We start from the raw sequence: 19,064 nt of genomic DNA on the forward strand, positions 1-19,064 counted from the left end.
TTTTTATTTCCCCCAAAATTATGTGTCATGGTTTTTGGGCTCAGAATTAATTGAATCCTCAGCTCAGATTTGAAGCCAAAGGGACAAGGTGCCAAAAGGCATGGGACTCCTCTGTTTGTGGCCATGGCCTTAAAGGGGACCACCACCCAAATTAATAACTCCACCATGTCATTTCATGGCCTGGGATAGTTCAATCAATATGTGTGAACATGAGCTACTCTCTCCCCAGAGCCAGAAACCACAGAAAGACTCAACCCTGTATGTATGTAATAATACAGCTGGACTATCTAACAATAATTAACATATTTACAAGTCAGATTACATTTATCAAATAAAGAGACAGATAAGAGAAGATGTCAAAGCACTCAAAATTGCGAATATCAAAATTCTTACCTATTTCTGAATTTCGCAACATTTGGCCTATTTTGAAGAATTTGTGACGGCCATAACAAGACGGGTTTGATCGTGCTGACTGAGTCACATATTTCTGGACATGTGGACAGACACCAAAAACGGAAACCCTGCCAGGTAGCTCTTATTAAACTTAAACTCGTACTTAATGCAAATAAAACAAAATTCAGGGTTTTCTCAAGATCAAAAAACATGACTTAAATGAGTTTGAACATAGCCACCAATGATGTCATCAAGGACATTGCATCCTTGTGTTGTGTTAATTATACTATATTACCATGAAATTAGGGCGGTCGGGTGGCGTAGCGGAGATTGCGCTCGTCACCAATGCAAGAGGCTGCGGTCTCGACTCCCGGAGTCAGCATTGCCTGCGGCTTGGGCCGATCGTCATACTAACTCGTTTGGCTGAGTTAGCGGGAGGGAAGTCGTGGGTGGTAATCTGGCGTTGTGGACAGCGACACCTACAGGTCAGGTCTGGGCGCCTGCTCAGCGAAAGGCAGGAAGTGGTGAAGGCAGCGTGACCTCCCACGCATTACACTTCACCAATGAGCTGCCAGGTGAAAAGAGAGCCGCTGGCTGTCTCTGCATGTGTCGGAGGACGCGTGTGGTAGACTTCAGGGTTCCCTTGTACCGACGAGTAGGGGGAACATGCGCACAATAACCAGGTAGGGGAGGGGGGGAATTGGCATAACGACTAAATTGGGATGGGAGGAAAAGCATAGAAAATCAGGCGGAGAAAAAATATATATTACCATGAAATTATGTAGATGAAAAAATAGCAATACCTTGTCTTATAGCGACTGCTGCCTTATAATTTCATTGAGCTGAAATTAACATGACACAAGGATTCAATGTCCCCAATGACATCACTGGTGGATGGTTTAGAGCAGGGGTGTCAAACTCATTTTCACAAAGGGCCACATCAGCATTATGGTTGCCCTCAAAGGGCCAAAGACCGTATAAATGTTAATGTAATGTAAAATAAATGTAGCTACTCATTTACATATTGTTAAACATGTTGTTTCTGTATTTATTACTTATTCAAGTTATACATATTGCATATGCATAGATGTAAAAATATATGTTAGCTTATGTTATTTTAACAAATAATTTTAGTTTATCAGAACCCCATATTACTCCATCAATCAATGATCAAACCATTCAAGTAAATAACAAAGAAGAATATCATCAAATACAAGCTATGACATTAAGTTTGTTCAAAACCTTTTTGTCACAGTCAAGAGGGGCAGAACTAACAACTGTGAGCTGCAAAGAACACGTGGGACAGATGTAGCAGATGTTACAAAAACAAATGGCTGCACACAACCTTGCAGAGGCCATACATCCAACTAATGGAAGATAGTTTAATTAACTTTAATTAACAGATTGCAGAATGGGTACAGTACAGTTCAATACACACAATTGTTAAGGGGATGCAGACCAGAGAAAGACTTTCGACTTGTTTACATCAGGGTCCCCCATTTTCAATTCGTAATGAAATTGCTATTATGTGTCTGCATGAACACGTAACTGTACTCAAAAATAACAAAATAAGGGTTGTCTCAGTTCACAACTATATTGGTCAAGTTTTGGGTGGGACTTGTTTGCGTCCCTACAGCTTCTTATTCAATTGAGCGAGATGCTCGGTTATGTCACACAGCCAGTTTGCATCTGACAGTTCAGACAATATTTCTTCAACCCTTTGTTACCTATTCCGCCTGGATCTTTTTTGTATTTTGGGCTGTAAAATTGTCAAAGAATGTCTGAGGAGTAAGTGCTTTTGGCTTTTTTCCTTTGTTACTTCATCAATACCTCAGATGTTCAACATACATGTATGTGTAAGAATGTGTAATAACTAAGGCTGTCAAAGTTAAAGCTTTATTAACGCATTAACCCACAATTATTTTAACGCCGCTATTTTTTAACCCAAGATTAATGTAAAAAAAAAAAAAAAACAGGGCTCTTGGGGGGCCACATCAAATGACGTGGCGGGCCACATTTGGCCCGCGGGCCATGAGTTTGACACCTATGGTTTAGTTTTTGGTCATGTGTGAGATTATGTGCAAAATAAATCAGTATTGGTTTGTTTTGGTGACGTGCCCATTTAAGGTTTAATAAAGGTGCCAAATGTGAAAATATTGTGGTTGGAAAAGAAAAGAACAGTCAGGTTGAATATTTGAATAGCCGTTAAATAATAAAAATAAAAAAATTCAAATGTTTGTCTCAAAAAATATATTTTCCCTTGTTTTTACCAGCAGCTGTGTAGTGTATTGAGAGGGGACCCTATTAAATGTTACACCACTGAACGGCATGGTGGGTACAGCTCGATAGCTAGCCAGGTAGCATTTACTGTTAACAGCTGGGAGAACAGAAAAGGAAGATGAAGAAAGAGAGACTGGTAAGCATCAGTGATGTAACGTTCAGAATGAATGCTTTTGTTCCCGGAAAATATGCGTGCTAATATAGCTGTTAGCAATAACAACAGCCAGCTAGCTCGCTTGTTGGATTATCTCACGTTCACTATTAAGAAAAAACAAAACAATATGTTAACTCATTGGCTGCCACGCTGTTTCCGGGATATGGCGGTTCTCAAACTACGGGTTGCGTACCTACCCAAAGTGGGGTCGTGGGTAGGTGACAGTGCATTGGCAAAAAAAAGAATTTAAACTGAGTTTTCCACCCGGCAGCTGTGTGTATTTGCCATGTCTCGCCCCTTCATCAACGGAGGCCGACACACAGTATTCCAATACACATCTCACTACATCCTGCGCATGTATAATCACGGGAGGGGGACGGGGGTGTGGTCTTTTGTGTGTAACCTAGACTCGCAATTGATAGGTTTGTTGTCAGAAGCGGTGCCGGTTGGTAGCGGTGAAATGGGCTCTGCACATAACCGGTGGCTATCTCGAGGCAGAGTATTAAATCGCCTTTTTTAACTCGGAGAAGAAGCGCAGATTTTCCTTGCAGACAAAAGAAACGATTGGTAGAGAAATGTGCTGGTAATGAGCTGGATTACGAAACTCCGTTAGTGACACTCCAGGTTAATCAGCAGAGATTTTGGGGTAATTCGTCTTTCGTGTGACGAGCTACTAAAAGTCAAGTTCACTGGACAGGCCCTCGCAAAGTTCTGGATATCAGTCCGGAACGAGTACCCAGTGTTGTGTAATGCTGCGCTGAGAAAGTGTGTCCCCTTCTCATCAACATACCTCTGTGAGGCCGGATTTTCAGAGTAGCAGCGGATCTGCGCCAAAGCGCACGTCAGCGCATTTTCTTTTCACGTTCTGGCAATATATTTTGGCTAAATATGCCTCATTTTATAAATGTGTACAGAAACAATTCCGTTGCTTTTATTGATAATATGAATTAATTTCATTGACAACAGTGCTGAAATTATCATTTTCTAATAAATATGCATGATCAAGTTCAACAATGTGTGCTTTTATTTTGATATTCCTTATTTCCACTTGAAATTACGCGATACATTAACACTATCAGTGTTACTTGTTTACCTTTTTACCCTGTTGAATGCCATCATCCACTTCAATGCTAATCTATGTTTTAAATTATGGCTATGTGTCTAATCTGCCCGTCGCTTATCAATGACTTGTTTGCAGTCAACATTGTCGAAACGGATTGTTTTTTTTAATCGGTTCATATCCTTTTTATAACATTTCTGAAAATTGAAAGATTCCCCCATAAACAGCATTTATTGGAATATTCTCGAATACACTAGACACGTTGTCATTTGTCGGCCTATTTATGAATCGTTTTCAAATAAACGCTAGATTATCGATAGAATATGTGTACTTATGCACGCTATAGACGCAGGCTGAAAAATCTATTCTCTCGTTTCCTCAAGATCACACACACACACATAGGGACACGCTGTTATCTCAGTGAATACAGCTCCGATTACCCCAAGACTGGTAACATAGACTCCTTACCTTAGATCAGATGTTCTCCAAAAAGATTATTCCAATTCCTGATCGCCATTCCAAATATCGATCGCGTTTATTGATTGATTATTGGCTGCTGTAAATATATATTCCAGGCTGCTTTCCGTCTCGCGATCAGATCCCTCTTGATCAGACGGCTCGCCAGCACAATGGAGCCAGTTGGCTCCACCTCTACAGATCTACAGATCCCAGGTCAGTCTAATCGACTGACCTGCAGTTACACAGGGATAGACTATAGGGGGCGCTTTTTCCCCATCTGAGCTCCTGGAGGGGCTGCTGTACCAACGGGAGACTCAAACGACATTTGTCGTCGTCGGCACTCAATGGGGGGGCTGATAAACGACAATTGTCGTGGCTGGCATCCAAAGTGTTAAGTGTGGGGTCGCCAAAAAAAATCAAGCTGAAATTTACATTAAATTGCTCTTACCTGTGGCCGGTGGGATTCCAAAAAGAATATTCCAATTATTTGATTGCCATCTGGTAGATTGTATGTCCATTTGGCCCACGACATAACCCAACACAGCATAATTAATCGGGGGTCCCGAAAACGATTCAATACGATCGGGTGAAGCCCTAGGTTCAGGTTAGTAGAAAAGAGCGCCCGCCGCCCGAAGGCATTTCATCGACGCACAGCCCAATACACAAGGTTTCAAATGGTGCTCGATACCGCCGCCTGGTAGGATGCGGCCGGTATTGCACTTTAGCTATCTCAGACTCAGCCCCATGATAACACCAGGCTCCCTGGATGGAAATATCGAATAAAAGAAATAACGATCAAATAACGTATATATACGCGGTTGGCGTTCAACGGTTGTCGGACAAACACGTATATAAGCGTTGTCGGCGTCCAATGAGTTAATGTGTGTGGGGGAGGGGTGTTTGAGACAAACATTTGGTATTCAAATAGTTCCCAGTGACTGAGTGTTTGATTAATATTCATGCCTACAACTCTCTGTGTCGATGTGCTGACGTCTGTGGCAGGCGTACACACACACACACACTATGTACACACACTACACACACCACCTGCCCGAGCGAGTCAGAGTCACACCTGCTACGCTGACAACCTCAGCCATGGTGTGAACCACGGCTGAGAGGGTGTGTGGACTGCATCTGAGAGAAAGGTGTAAATTGGTGGCTGGAAGTGATGTGGAGGAGAGCAGACAACTTACAAATTTGAGCAGCAAGGTGTTCTCCCTCAGCGCTCCGATGCAGCCTGCGAAGCCCAGGACGAACATCACCCCTCCCACCACGATGAACAGCCACACCGGGTCGAAGCCCCCCAGGTCTGTAATGGTGGTCAGGTTGGACAGGACCCCCTGCATGGCAGAAAGACACACACATAAGAGGTGGGCTGATATAGAAAACTAATATCACTATATTCAGAAGGACTTATTTCGATATTAAAATCATAAGATCCGCTTAGGCGTAGTAAAGCACATAATCAGATCATCAAATTCATGTTCATCAAATTGGACACATTGGAGGGGTAAAGAGGAAGGGAGATACAGCAGCAAACTTCATTTACAGTGAACATTCTCAAATAATTCAGAAATCATTTTGTGATTCATCCGATTTAGGTTTGACTTTTTATCACCAATTAAGCCACCCAAAGATTCCTGAATACAATAACACAGACAGATATAAATGACAAATACCAATATACTGCCTATTTCTACACAGAATAGTTTTTACTTATTTACTATTTCTCTTGTGGTTAATATCAGGCCTTCTAATCCTTCACAAGGCCAAGACTAAAACACTAGTGTCTCTACTAAGTTTAACAAGACTAAAATACCTCTCTATACTAAGTTGCATAAGGCCAAGACTAAAACACCTTCTCTACTAAGTTTAACAAGACTAAAACACCTTCTCTACTAAGTTTCATGAGGCCAAGACTAAAACATCTTCCCTACTAGGTTTCACAAGGCGAAGACTAAAACATCTTCCCCTACTAGGTTTCACAAGGCGAAGACTGAAACACCTTTTCTAGGTTTCACAAGGCGAAGACTAAAACATCTTCCCTACTAGGTTTCACAAGGCGAAGACTGAAACACCTTTTCTAGGTTTCACAAGGCGAAGACTAAAACATCTTCCCTACTAGGTTTCACAAGGCCAAGACTAAAACATCTTCCCTACTAGGTTTCACAAGGCCAAGACTAAAACACTGTCTCTACTAGGTTTCACAAGGCCAAGACTAAAACACCATCTCTACTAGGTTTCACAAGGCCAACTTAAAATAAACGACAAACAAGATGACTGACATTGGCTCTTGATTCCTGCTCTGTTCAGAGCCTGAGGACCTGGGCAGAGGAGGATACCAACAGGGATGTCCTCACTTGCCAAGAATGCCGTCAATCAGGTGTGTTCAGCCCAACCGATAATGGATTTATAATCATTATTATATATTTATAATAATTATTATAATTATCATTATTAAATATAATTATCTTTTATTACGTTATACTTAGTTCTACATAGGCTTGGCAGCACGGTAGTCAGTGATACCGGTGTCATTCTGTGTTCAGGCCTCCACTGAATAAATTAATTGCCTACCGCCCCCGCCGGTGTGCTTTTTAAGCGTCAGTCTCACTTCTAGAGCAGATTTAACTTCACGTGAAGCAGAGAAAGAAGACTCTAGAGAAGAGATGAATAGATGTTACACAACAATGGCAGAGGATTGATCAATATTTTGGATTCAAACACCACAGCAGCTCGACTGGAGAGGAGCTCAGCAAATGTATGTGCGTTTGGTTTTTTTCTCGGATCAACTATGGGTGAAAGTCACGTGGAAGAAAGTTGCTGTGGGTGTGTGTGTGTTATTTGGCGAACAAGAAAAGGATGAACATTTTCAGTAATGACCCTGCTGTGTTACAAAAATATATTTTGGGAAGGGATGAATTTATAGTTTTGAATACAATTCTGCACGCAAAAAAAAAGGTTCTGTGCGTTCCGTTAGTGGTTAACGTACCGTTGCATTAGTTCGGTACACAGCGCGTTCAATACGGATACGTGTACCGTCACACCCCTAATATAGTATTTTGTTTTCTTTTCGCGTTTGATTAATATAACTTTGCTGGGCCAAATTAAAATAATGCGGCCCGTGGGCTGCTTATTGGGAACCCCTGGCCTACAGCATAAATCATTTTCCAAGGAAGCCAGAATTTGGAACCTTTTACCAATATTTAAAAACGGACATTCATCCTTCCTCTCAGAGGGCCCTGCCCCCCACAGCCCCAAGGCTGCTGTGTGTTTAAGATGACTTCCTATCTGTGAACTGCTCCAGTCCCTACTTCCTGCCTGCCTCTCAGATAGTCAACAGTCCAAAAGCAGGACAAAAACCAAGGCTATGGTTACGTTAGGCTACGGTTTAACTGAACTAGAGCACTGGTTCCCTTAGTGAGGTCCAAGGACCTTAAGGGGTTTCCCAACTAAATAAAAGGAGCAGCTGAAGTTCTATTTAATTTAGCCCAATAAGAGAACATATAAGAACAGTTCTGGTTCTAGGTTTCACCTCTACAGACAGCATGCTACAGTAAGTGTTAAGGAATTCTGGACTAAATCATATCCGACACAGCAAAGATACTAATCAAAGGGGGTCTGTGGCCTAATACACAACTATTTATATCAACACGTATGGGAACCACTGAAATAGGGAGCAACTCTCAAAATTCACAGACTGGCTGGCTGGCTGCATGTCATGCAAATTGTATTGCTTTAAACTCATGTGTGTATTGCTACGACTAGGGTTGCAAAGGGGCGGAAACATTCCAGTAAATTTCCGGAAAGTTTCGGCTGGGAAGTTAGGCTCAGGAATTTGTCTAACTTTCAATACAATTCTTAGCTTATAGCCTAATAGTTAATTTATTTTGGGGGGAAATACACATAATAAGCCACTACTAGGTTTTGTGGCATGTTTTGTCCCCATTTAATGCACTGTGCATTCAGTATGCAGTGTACTCCTCCATCACATGTACATGTCATTTCCAGCATCGCATTTAATGGTAATTCAGTAGAATTACAACCCTCTGCTGTACAGACCACTCTTATATCACCTGTACAGAACACTCTTATATCACCTGTACAGATCACTCTTATATCACCTGTACAGAACATTCATATCACCTGTACAGAACACTCTTATATCACCTGTACAGAACACTCTTATATCACCTGTACAGATCACTCTTATATCACCTGTACAGAACACTCTTATATCACCTGTACAGATCACTCTTATATCACCTGTACAGAACACTCTTATATCACCTGTACAGATCACTCTTATATCACCTGTACAGAACACTCATATCACCTGTACAGAACACTCTTATATCACCTGTACAGAACACTCATATCACCTGTACAGATCACTCTTATATCACCTGTACAGAACACTCTTATATCACCTGTACAGATCACTCTTATATCACCTGTACAGAACACTCTTATATCACCTGTACAGATCACTCTTATATCACCTGTACAGAACACTCGTATATCACCTGTACAGAACACTCTTATATCACCTCACCTGTACAGAACACTCTTATATCACCTGTACAGAACACTCTTATATCACCTCACCTGTACAGAACACTCTTATATCACCTGTACAGAACACTCTTATATCACTCTTCCATCACCTGTACAGAACACTCTTATATCACCTGTACAGAACACTCTTATATCACCTGTACAGAACACTCTTATATCACCTGTACAGAACACTCTTATATCACTCTTCCATCACCTGTACAGATCACTCTTATATCACCTGTACAGATCACTATTATATCACCTGTACAGAACACTCTTATATCACCTGTACAGAACACTCTTATATCACCTGTACAGAACACTCTTATATCACCTGTACAGAACACTCTTACGGTATATCACTCTTCCATCACCTGTACAGAACACTCTTATATCACCTGTACAGAACACTCTTATGTCACCTGTACAGATCACTCTTATATCACCTGTACAGAACACTCTTATATCACCTGTACAGATCACTCTTATATCACCTGTACAGAACACTCTTATATCACCTGTACAGAACACTCTTATATCACCTGTACAGAACACTCATATCACCTGTACAGAACACTCTTATATCACCTGTACAGAACACTCTTATATCACCTGTACAGAACACTCTTATATCACCTGTACAGAACACTCTTATATCACCTGTACAGAACACTCTTATATCACCTCACCTGTACAGAACACTCTTATATCACCTGTACAGAACACTCTTATATCACCTGTACAGATCACTCTTATATCACCTGTACAGAACACTCTTATATCACCTGTACAGAACACTCTTATATCACCTGTACAGATCACTCTTATATTACCTGTACAGAACACTCTTATATCACCTGTACAGAACACTCTTATATCACCTGTACAGAACACTCTTATATCACCTGTACAGGTGACTCTCAGGATCTCTCACTAATACAGTATGTTTGGAGTGGATCACACGGAATGCATTTTTAGTGAGTCAAATCTTTCAATTCACAAAAATGCTGATTTATTTTGCACATAATCCGACACATATTGCATAACTTGAATACAGTTTGCACACATTCACTTAGTATGATAGTTATTGACATTTAAAATGTTTGTAAAATGTTATTTGACTATGTCCTCTAGTGATGTCATCAGAGGATGCTGTAGCCTTGTGTTGTGTTAATTACAGCTCAATGAAATGATGGAGATGACAGAGTAGTAGCAGGGGCTGCTATTTTTTCATGTCCATAATTACATTGAGTTGCAATTAACACAACACAAGGCTACAGCATCCTCTAATGACTAACTGAAGGACATATTCAAACTCATTAACTTGCAATTACTGTCAGCCTAAATTAATGTATGCAAACTGTTTACAGTGTTGGTGAGTGTGAGATTATGTGCTAAATAAATCAGCATTGTTTTCTGGGAAAGTGTCCCTTTAAACTTCAAAGTAATGTATTTTCTATTACAAGGGTTTACGATGATGTCTGCTTAGTACTTATGATCTGGTAAAAGGTTTATGTTTCTATCTGCACACATGCCATGGTAAATACAGCCTGTGAAAATAACCCTCGTATTTCCATTCATTCCCATATATTCCTGTTAATTCACATGGAAAGTTTCCACCTTTGAATATTCTGGAGATTTTGCAACCCTGGTTATAACCCTATGTACAATCCAAAAGCAGGGCAGGTCCAAAAAGCAGACACCGGAAAGTAGCATACACTAGTGACCTGTTCATAATCAGCTTATAAACTAGTTTTGTTGTTTGTAATTAAATCAGGATTTTATAAGCTGTGTGATTAAATATATTATGCAGGATTTTAATGTGAAATGAGTCAATTGTGAGTAGACAGCAGACACTAGGGGTGTGGACATTTCTCGATTCTAGGGTGCATCGCGATGCGGATGTGGACGATGCTGCATCAATGCAGTGAAAAAAGAAAATGTACTCTCTTGCTAGCGTTTATGTTCTTTTACAATGTAGCGCTTTGGGATTTGCTCCACAACTATAAAGCGCCCTACAAATCAAATATATTATTATTATTATTATTGTATTATTAAAGCTAGTGCTCTGGTCATGCATCCACTCAACTCATACTGATCATACTAATAAAAAGAGTAGTGAACCGTTTTTAACAGCTGGGTATCGAGATACCTTTCTATTATCTGTATCATGCAACACTAGTAAAGACATTTTTTTTGACATTCTGATTAAGAACTTTCTAAATAAAAGTTAATTTATCTGACTGCTTGTATTAATTGATGAAAAAGTAGCCATGTGCAGTAATATAGATTATAAAATTGAGGATGTAATATATTATTGAGCTGCATCGAGATGCGTCGACAGCTGAATCGTAATCGAATCGAATCATGAGGCCAGTGAAGATTCACAGCTCTAGTAGACACCCCTCGACAGGTATCATGACACACCAGGGGTTCTACTTTTATATCAACACCACCTCTGGTAACGAGCACCCTGTCTGTGAACTCTGCAGGCTGAAATGTAATCAAGAGGCTGAGTCACCATTAAGCCTGTTGAGCCCCCCGCGATTCATCACCAGGTCTAATCCTCGTGAATTATTCACATTGTTCTACCACGTTGTTCTGTCACGGTGTTCCTGCGTAGACCTGTTTTCACAGAGATCAGACATTTACCAGACACGTGCTAATCTCCACATGACTCCACGCCCCGCTCGCAGCATTTAACCCGACCCGGTTGTTACAATTTACGGCTAATTGATGAACAAATTGACCGTTAACTCCCTCGGAAACGGAAACGAATGCCGCCGTCACATTCCTTCACGCGTGAGGGGACGATGGCATCGCCTGACCACTGGAGGAGGTAGTGTAGGGTGAAACATAAATCAATAACCACAGAGGATTCACGCTTATCATCGTTTCCAGACAGATTTGTTGCCTAATCCAATTTGTCAGCAGCCTCTCTCTCCCAGGGCCCAGAAACATCGCATGCCTGGTGGTTTGTGTGTCAAATGAATATGTAATGTTGGCCATATGGTTCCTCATTTCAGGCTTTAATATGAGACGGTTTATTGAACCTGATTATTTAACAAGATTCTTCATTTCAAATCAACACAAAGCTTTTGTTACTGCAGTAACCTTAAACAAATACTAGTAGATACTAATAAATGTAGGCCTCTATATTTATGAAAGAAAATGTTTTTCACACTGCATGAACATTCTACACATTTGTATCTATGTGATCCATGATGTACAAGAGGACGGGCAATAATATAATAGGGAAAGAAATATAGGTATATAAAATATAACGCTGAAACTGCTTTTGAGCTACGACCGCACAATATTTATTAAGTGACTTTCAATCAGTCAGTGTGTTTTCACATACTGTAGATTATTGAAAATGTTTTATTTTACAATGCAATAAAGTTCAACGACATCATCTGATCCTTCAAACTCACTCTACTGCCATGGAATGGTCTTCTACTTAAGTTGGACTGATGTGCCACAAGCTGCTGTACTCTCGCTTGTGCAAAAGAGACCAGTAACAAGCAGCGTGACACTGCAGACGAGGGTAGAATCTGCCATATGACTGGAACACAGAGTTCTGCACTCCCAGAAACACACTCCTACACAGAGCTGCCTCTACACCTGAAGGTCACACAGCCTGAAACACACTCGTACACAGAGCTGCCTCTACGCCTGTACGTCACACAGCCTGAAACACACTCCTACACAGAGCTGCCTCTACGCCTGTACATGACACAGTCTGAAACACTCCTACACAGAGCTGCCTCTACGCCTGTACATGACACAGTCTGAAACACTCCTACACAGAGCTGCCTCTACACCTGTACATGACACAGCCTGAAACACACTCCTACACAGAGCTGCCTCTACGCCTGTATGTCACACAGTCTGAAACACACTCCTACACAGAGCTGCCTCTACACCTCTACGTCACACAGCCTGAAACACACTCCTACACAGAGCTGCCTCTACGCCTGTATGTCACACAGTCTGAAACACACTCCTACACAGAGCTGCCTCTACACCTGTACATGACACAGCCTGAAACACACTCCTACACAGAGCTGCCTCTACACCTGTACATGACACAGTCTGAAACACTCCTACACAGAGCTGCCTCTACACCTGTACATGACACAGCCTGAAACACACTCCTACACAGAGCTGCCTGTACGCCTGTACATCACACAGCCTGAAACACACTCCTACACAGAGCTGCCTCTACACCTCTACGTCACACAGTCTGAAACACACTCCTACACAGAGCTGCCTCTACACCTGTACATGACACAGCCTGAAACACACTCCTACACAGAGCTGCCTCTACACCTGTACATGACACAGCCTGAAACACACTCCTACACAGAGCTGCCTCTACACCTCTACGTCACACAGCCTGAAACACACTCCTACACAGAGCTGCCTCTATGCCTGTACGTCACACAGCCTGAAACACACTCCTACACAGAGCTGCCTCTACGCCTGTACGTCACACAGTCTGAAACACTCCTACACAGAGCTGCCTCTACGCCTGTACGTCACACAGCCTGAAACACACTCCTACACAGAGCTGCCTCTACGCCTGTACGTCACACAGTCTGAAACACACTCCTACACAGAGCTGCCTCTACGCCTGTACGTCACACAGCCTGAAACACACTCCTACACAGAGCTGCCTCTACGCCTGTACATGACACAGCCTGAAACACACTCCTACACAGAGCTGCCTCTACGCCTGTACATCATACTAGTGTTGCCGCGATACTGGAATTTCGAACTTCGATACGATACCTTGAAAGGTATCAATATTCAATACCATTTGATACCACAGGGAAAAAGGTTCAATCTTAAAATGTAAAATATATATATATACATATTTTTTTTTTTATAAATGTTGCTTTTGTTGCTGGTTGATTCTCCTCAGCTTCTCTCTGGTACTATAAGAGAAGATAAATATAACACTTTTAAGACCCTTTGTTTATCTTTAGATCACACATTTAAAAATAACTGTTCATCTCACTTCAATAATTTTTATTGCAGAACATGGTATTTTCTCAAGCAGACAGATGTAAACACTGTGTGTTGCATGTACCTGACAAACTGAACCGTTTGTATTACAGTCATATTCCGACTTAACTGAATGCACGTGTGTGTGTGTGTGTGTGTGTGTGTGTGTGTGTGTGTGTGTGTGTGCGTGTGTGTGCGTGTGCGTGTGTGTGTGTGTGTGTGTGTGGACTACTGTACTATTACAGGTATTGAAATGAACAATGTAACTTCCTTAATACAACATTTTTATTATCTTTTTTATGAATAATTAAATATCGATATTTCGGGAAATGAGTATTGAAACCGTTTTAAATATTCAGAATCGATATGTATCGATTTTTCTATATTTTTGAGACAACTACATCATACAGCCTGAAACACACTCCTACACAGGCTCCCCATTGCTGCACGAATCCGCTTCAAGGCCCTCGACCTAGCATACCATGCGGCAAAGGGAACCGCTCCCACCTACCTCCGGTCAATGGTCTCTAACTACACACCCTCAAGACCCCTACGCTCTACATCTTCTGGCCGCCTCAGACCTACTCCTATCCAAGCTCCGGGAGGGTCATCAAGGAGAGGCCGCCTATTCTCAGTCCTTGCCCCACAATGGTGGAATGAACTGCCCACCCCAGTTAGGACAGCCGAATCACGTCCAATCTTTCGCCGTCGACTAAAGACGCACTTCTTCAACCATTATCTGAATTAAAAAAATAAAAAAATTAAATAAAAAAAATTAAAATAAAAAAAAATATCTAACCCTAACTAACCGTACTGTCATGCACTTGTCCTAATAAACTAACCTACACTGTAGCACTCAACACTTTGATGAACATTGTTGCTCAGCTGATAGAGTTGTATCCTTCTTGCTGTCTTGTCGCACAGAACTTGTAAGTCGCTTTGGATAAAAGCGTCAGCTAAATGACTAAATGTAAAAGTAAATGTAGAGTTGTGCCCTTCCTGATGGCTTGTCGTACAGAACTTGTAAGTCACTTTGGATAAAAGCGTCAGCTAAATGACTAAATGTAAATGTGTAAATGTACACAGAGCTGCCTCTACGCCTGTACGTCACACAGCCTGAAACACACTCCTACACAGAGCTAGGGATGGGTATCGTTAGGATTTTATCGATACTACTACTCTTATCGATACTGCTTAACGGTTCGGTACTTTATCGATACTCTTATCGGTTCTTTTTGGTTCTTTTTTTGCAAGAAAAAAAGACAATTAATTAAGAACAGAATCAACATTGCTTTATTATTTATAAATACAACTTTATAAATAAGTATTATAAATAAATATAATTTCTTCAGCAACAGCAGCAGCAATGTTCTTTTATATAACTTTGTAAATAAATATAATAAATGAATATAATTTCTTCAGCAACAGCAGCAACAATGTTTTAAATGTGTCTGACTCTGAATTATAGACTTTTTATAATAAACAACAAATGCAAAAGGCTAACAGAACTGTGACACTCGTTCACCCTATCCTCTGTCATCCTTCCTCTAGCTGCTAGGGTGAAAGGACTTTGGGTGGTGGAGGGAGGTAGAGGGAAGATGTGTGGTGGCCCTGGGCTCACTGGCCTGGGACACATTGGTGGCTGACGCCTCAGCTTGACGATCTATAAAAAGTTTAGATTGTAGTATTTGTAGCTAAACAATTATTTTGTTTATTAGCCTATTTGTAATAATTCGTTATTAGCCTAGGAAACTCCGTATCTTGGCTTACCGGCGTCAGTGGACGTGGATGCAGATGGAACACTGCGCGCAAGGCAGTCGAATACGCGCATTTCTGCACACTAATATCATGTTTTGCCAACAGATGTTTTGATAAATTGCTCGTATTGCCACCCTTACTGGCAAATGTTTTGTTGCACTTGTGGCAACGTGCGTTGTATATCCATACTTTCTTTAGAACGCTTCGCTCTATCCGCCATCACGAGTCACGGTGCATGCAGACTCAGAGCTGTCTTCAGCACGGAGAACTTTCATTAAGGAGTACCCGTATGTAGCACTACTAGCGAGCGACTCGCGAGGAGTGTGTGTAATAATGACTCGCTGTGGCTCGCTTCTCGTGCAGAGACAGAGAGAGGATAGATCGTTTGCAACTTTTAAATAATAATAATAATAATAATAATAATAATAATAATAATAATAATTTCTCTAGAGTATCGATAGCAGTACCGAGGACGTCGGAGCTTATAAATACTCCGGTATTTTCTAATATAGTACCGGTTCCCGTTTAAAACCGGGGTCCGGGGGGCATCCCTACACAGAGCTGCCTCTACGCCTGTATGTCACACAGCCTGAAACACACTCCTCCACACAGCTGCCTCTACGCCTGTACGTCACACAGCCTGAAACACACTCCTACACAGAGCTGCCTCTACGCCTGTACGTCACACAGCCTGAAACACACTCCTACACAGAGCTGCCTCTACGCCTGTACGTCACACAGCCTGAAACACACTCCTACACAGAGCTGCCTCTACACCTGTACGTCACACAGCCTGAAACACACTCCTACAGAGTTGCCTCTATGCCTGTACGTCACACAGCCTGAAACACACTCCTACACAGAGCAGAGCTGCCTCTACACCTGTACGTCACACACGTAGGGCTGAATGATTAAACGATTTTAAATCGAAACTGCCATTTGAAATGATGCAATTAGCAAATCGCAAAAAAAGAAATCGCAATATTTTTTTTTTTTTTTACCAGTAAGTCCCATTGAGATACAAGATCTCCTTTGCAAGTTGTTGTTATTGTTGTAGGAACGGTTTGGGAGAGGGAGGTAAGGGGTTTTAGATTGTGTGTTGTGAAATTTAGACTTCAGAAAGGGAGAGTAAAGTACAGAAAAAAAGGTACCGTTTGGTACCGGTATCGATTCCCAGGTAAAAAGAAACATTTTCAGGCTCGGTGTCTCGAACAGACCCACTGCGTACTGCCTCTACGCCTGTACGTCACACAGTCTGAAACACACTCCTACACAGAGCTGCCTCTAGATCACACAGTCTGAAACACACTCCTACACAGAGCTGCCTCTACGCCTGAACGCACAACCTGTCAAACAGTTCTGCCCCAACTGCCATATTACTGGTACAGAAAACTGACCTCGGAATTTACTTTGAAATTAGTTTGAAAGAAAATGTAGTAATAGCTTTGAATTGCATATATACATAGTATATAAGCTTGTCTGAACATGTGTAAGGAAACACCACCTGGCTGCGTGAATAAACATGGCCGCACAGACCAGGGTTTCCGTTAGAAAAAATTGTTGGCGGTCTCAGGGTCCGGTAGATTTAAATCTACCGGTCAAATGAGAGAAATTCCGGTCAGAGTTTATTGAGCTTAAAAACAATTGATAGGCAGGCTATATAAAGAATGACATCCTCAAGGCATGTAGATTTATAATATTTTAACTTAAAACTAGGCTACTTTTGCGTATACAGTCATTATATTCCAAATAAAATAAGTCCCGAGACTCCGTGCTGCTGCTGACTTTAAATCAAATAGGTGTCTGTGGGCAGTCGGCCCGACATTAATAAACAGCAGTCTGTTATAATCACATTTTTATGAGCTAACGAATTCCGTTATATTGGACATTTTTAATTATATCAAGCGAAGAACTGAGAAATTTGGCAGAGAGAGACGGCAACATTATCGTGGGTTTGCGTGATGACTCTCCACCTCCCAACGACTTATTTGCGAGAGTATGCCGCTGCAGAGCAGCAGATTCAGCTGTTTTCAGGCCCTATCTGGGGACCGCTCAGCAGCGCCCCCCACCCAACAGCTGAATTGCCAATGGCTGAATTGGAGTACTGCACTGTGCCGGCACACATGGTGGATTCTGTGGCTCTGCAGCTGCATGCACTCGCAAACCCAGCACTAAGCTCCCGCTTTTTTCAGCGCGTTTCCGGTTTGTGAAGTAGGTTAAAAAGGATAGCGGGACAATTAATATCAAATTATTTGTTCTACATGTTAAACGAGAATAAGCAGCACCAGTCAGTTTGCTTCCTATTTGGACTCCTCTCTGCATAAGAGTGTGGGGGTAAGTATAGTTGCTACAGCCTCCACCAACAGGGCAGACTCGCAGATCTATCGTTGAAATCAGGTTACCTCGCCTGATTATTTAAAACACGCCCGCACGGCTTGGATCGTCCCAGAAAAAAAACGATACCATTCCCAGTGGAGTGCAATACCAGCCAGAAGGCATAGGGGGCGGTATTTGCCCTTTTGCAAGCTCAGACCCATTCCCAACGATAACATCAGGCTGGATGGATGAAAATGAATGGATATCGCTAATAAAATAAATAACGATTAAAACCCGACTATACTCGTGATTGGCGCTCAAGCGATGGCGAGTTAACCCGACTATCATCGGGTCTGGCGTCCAATGAGTTAACACCAGCAGGCTATTACAGGCTAGTAGGGCTGGGAATCACCAGAGGCTCCGCAATACCATATTGTCACAATATCATATTGTCACGATACAGTCACAGTAACATAATATCGCAATATTATTATATTATATAATTATATATATTATGTCCCCAACGGAAGACTTTGTCAACGTCTGCAATAAAAATATATACATACAGTATACATCATCTGTTCTATCTAACAAGACAAACGTTGTCAGTCTATTCACCTAATTCCAATCATTTCTATTGCAGAAAAATGGGATTGTCAAGGTTTTCCATCAATGAAACATTTGCTAACACAAATCGTGTTGGGCTGTAACGTGTGAATTAGTCTTTTTTTAGTAATTGCATTACTTTCCCAGTAACAAGTAAAGTAAGGCTTTACAATTTTCAAAATAGTAATTATATTACATAGTAATAGATACAAAGTAATCAGTAGAGTCATTTAGAATATTTTGTAAAAGGAGTCAGTAATAATAATAGTAATCAGTAATAGGTAACTAATTACACTTCCTGAGTAACTTGCCCAACACTGACACAGATATTGTTTAGTCATGCGTCATACTGGACCAACTCAAACATAGTTGATTTCCTGATAAATCAAAGGCACATACATCGATGTCAGTCTTATTGGAAGATTTTAAGTGGCATGATGGAACAGATTCTATTCTACATGATGGAAC

The 19,064-nt window shown here is 41.4% G+C and overlaps 1 protein-coding gene across 1 annotated transcript in view; it reads right to left on the reverse strand.

Annotated features, from left to right (window-relative positions):
* The window catches only part of tspan17 (tetraspanin 17), a 38,762-nt gene that overhangs the window by 13,118 nt on the left and 6,580 nt on the right, over positions 1 to 19,064 (reverse strand). Inside the window, exon 2 of the mRNA XM_084332442.1 lies at positions 5,540 to 5,734. Within this exon, the coding sequence (XP_084188568.1) occupies positions 5,540 to 5,734 (195 nt within the window). The remainder of the gene's footprint in view (positions 1 to 5,539; positions 5,735 to 19,064) is intronic.

Source organism: Notolepis coatsorum (genome assembly GCF_963971535.1).
Source record: "Notolepis coatsorum genome assembly, chromosome: 16".
Taxonomy (NCBI): Eukaryota; Metazoa; Chordata; class Actinopteri; order Aulopiformes; family Paralepididae; genus Notolepis; species Notolepis coatsorum.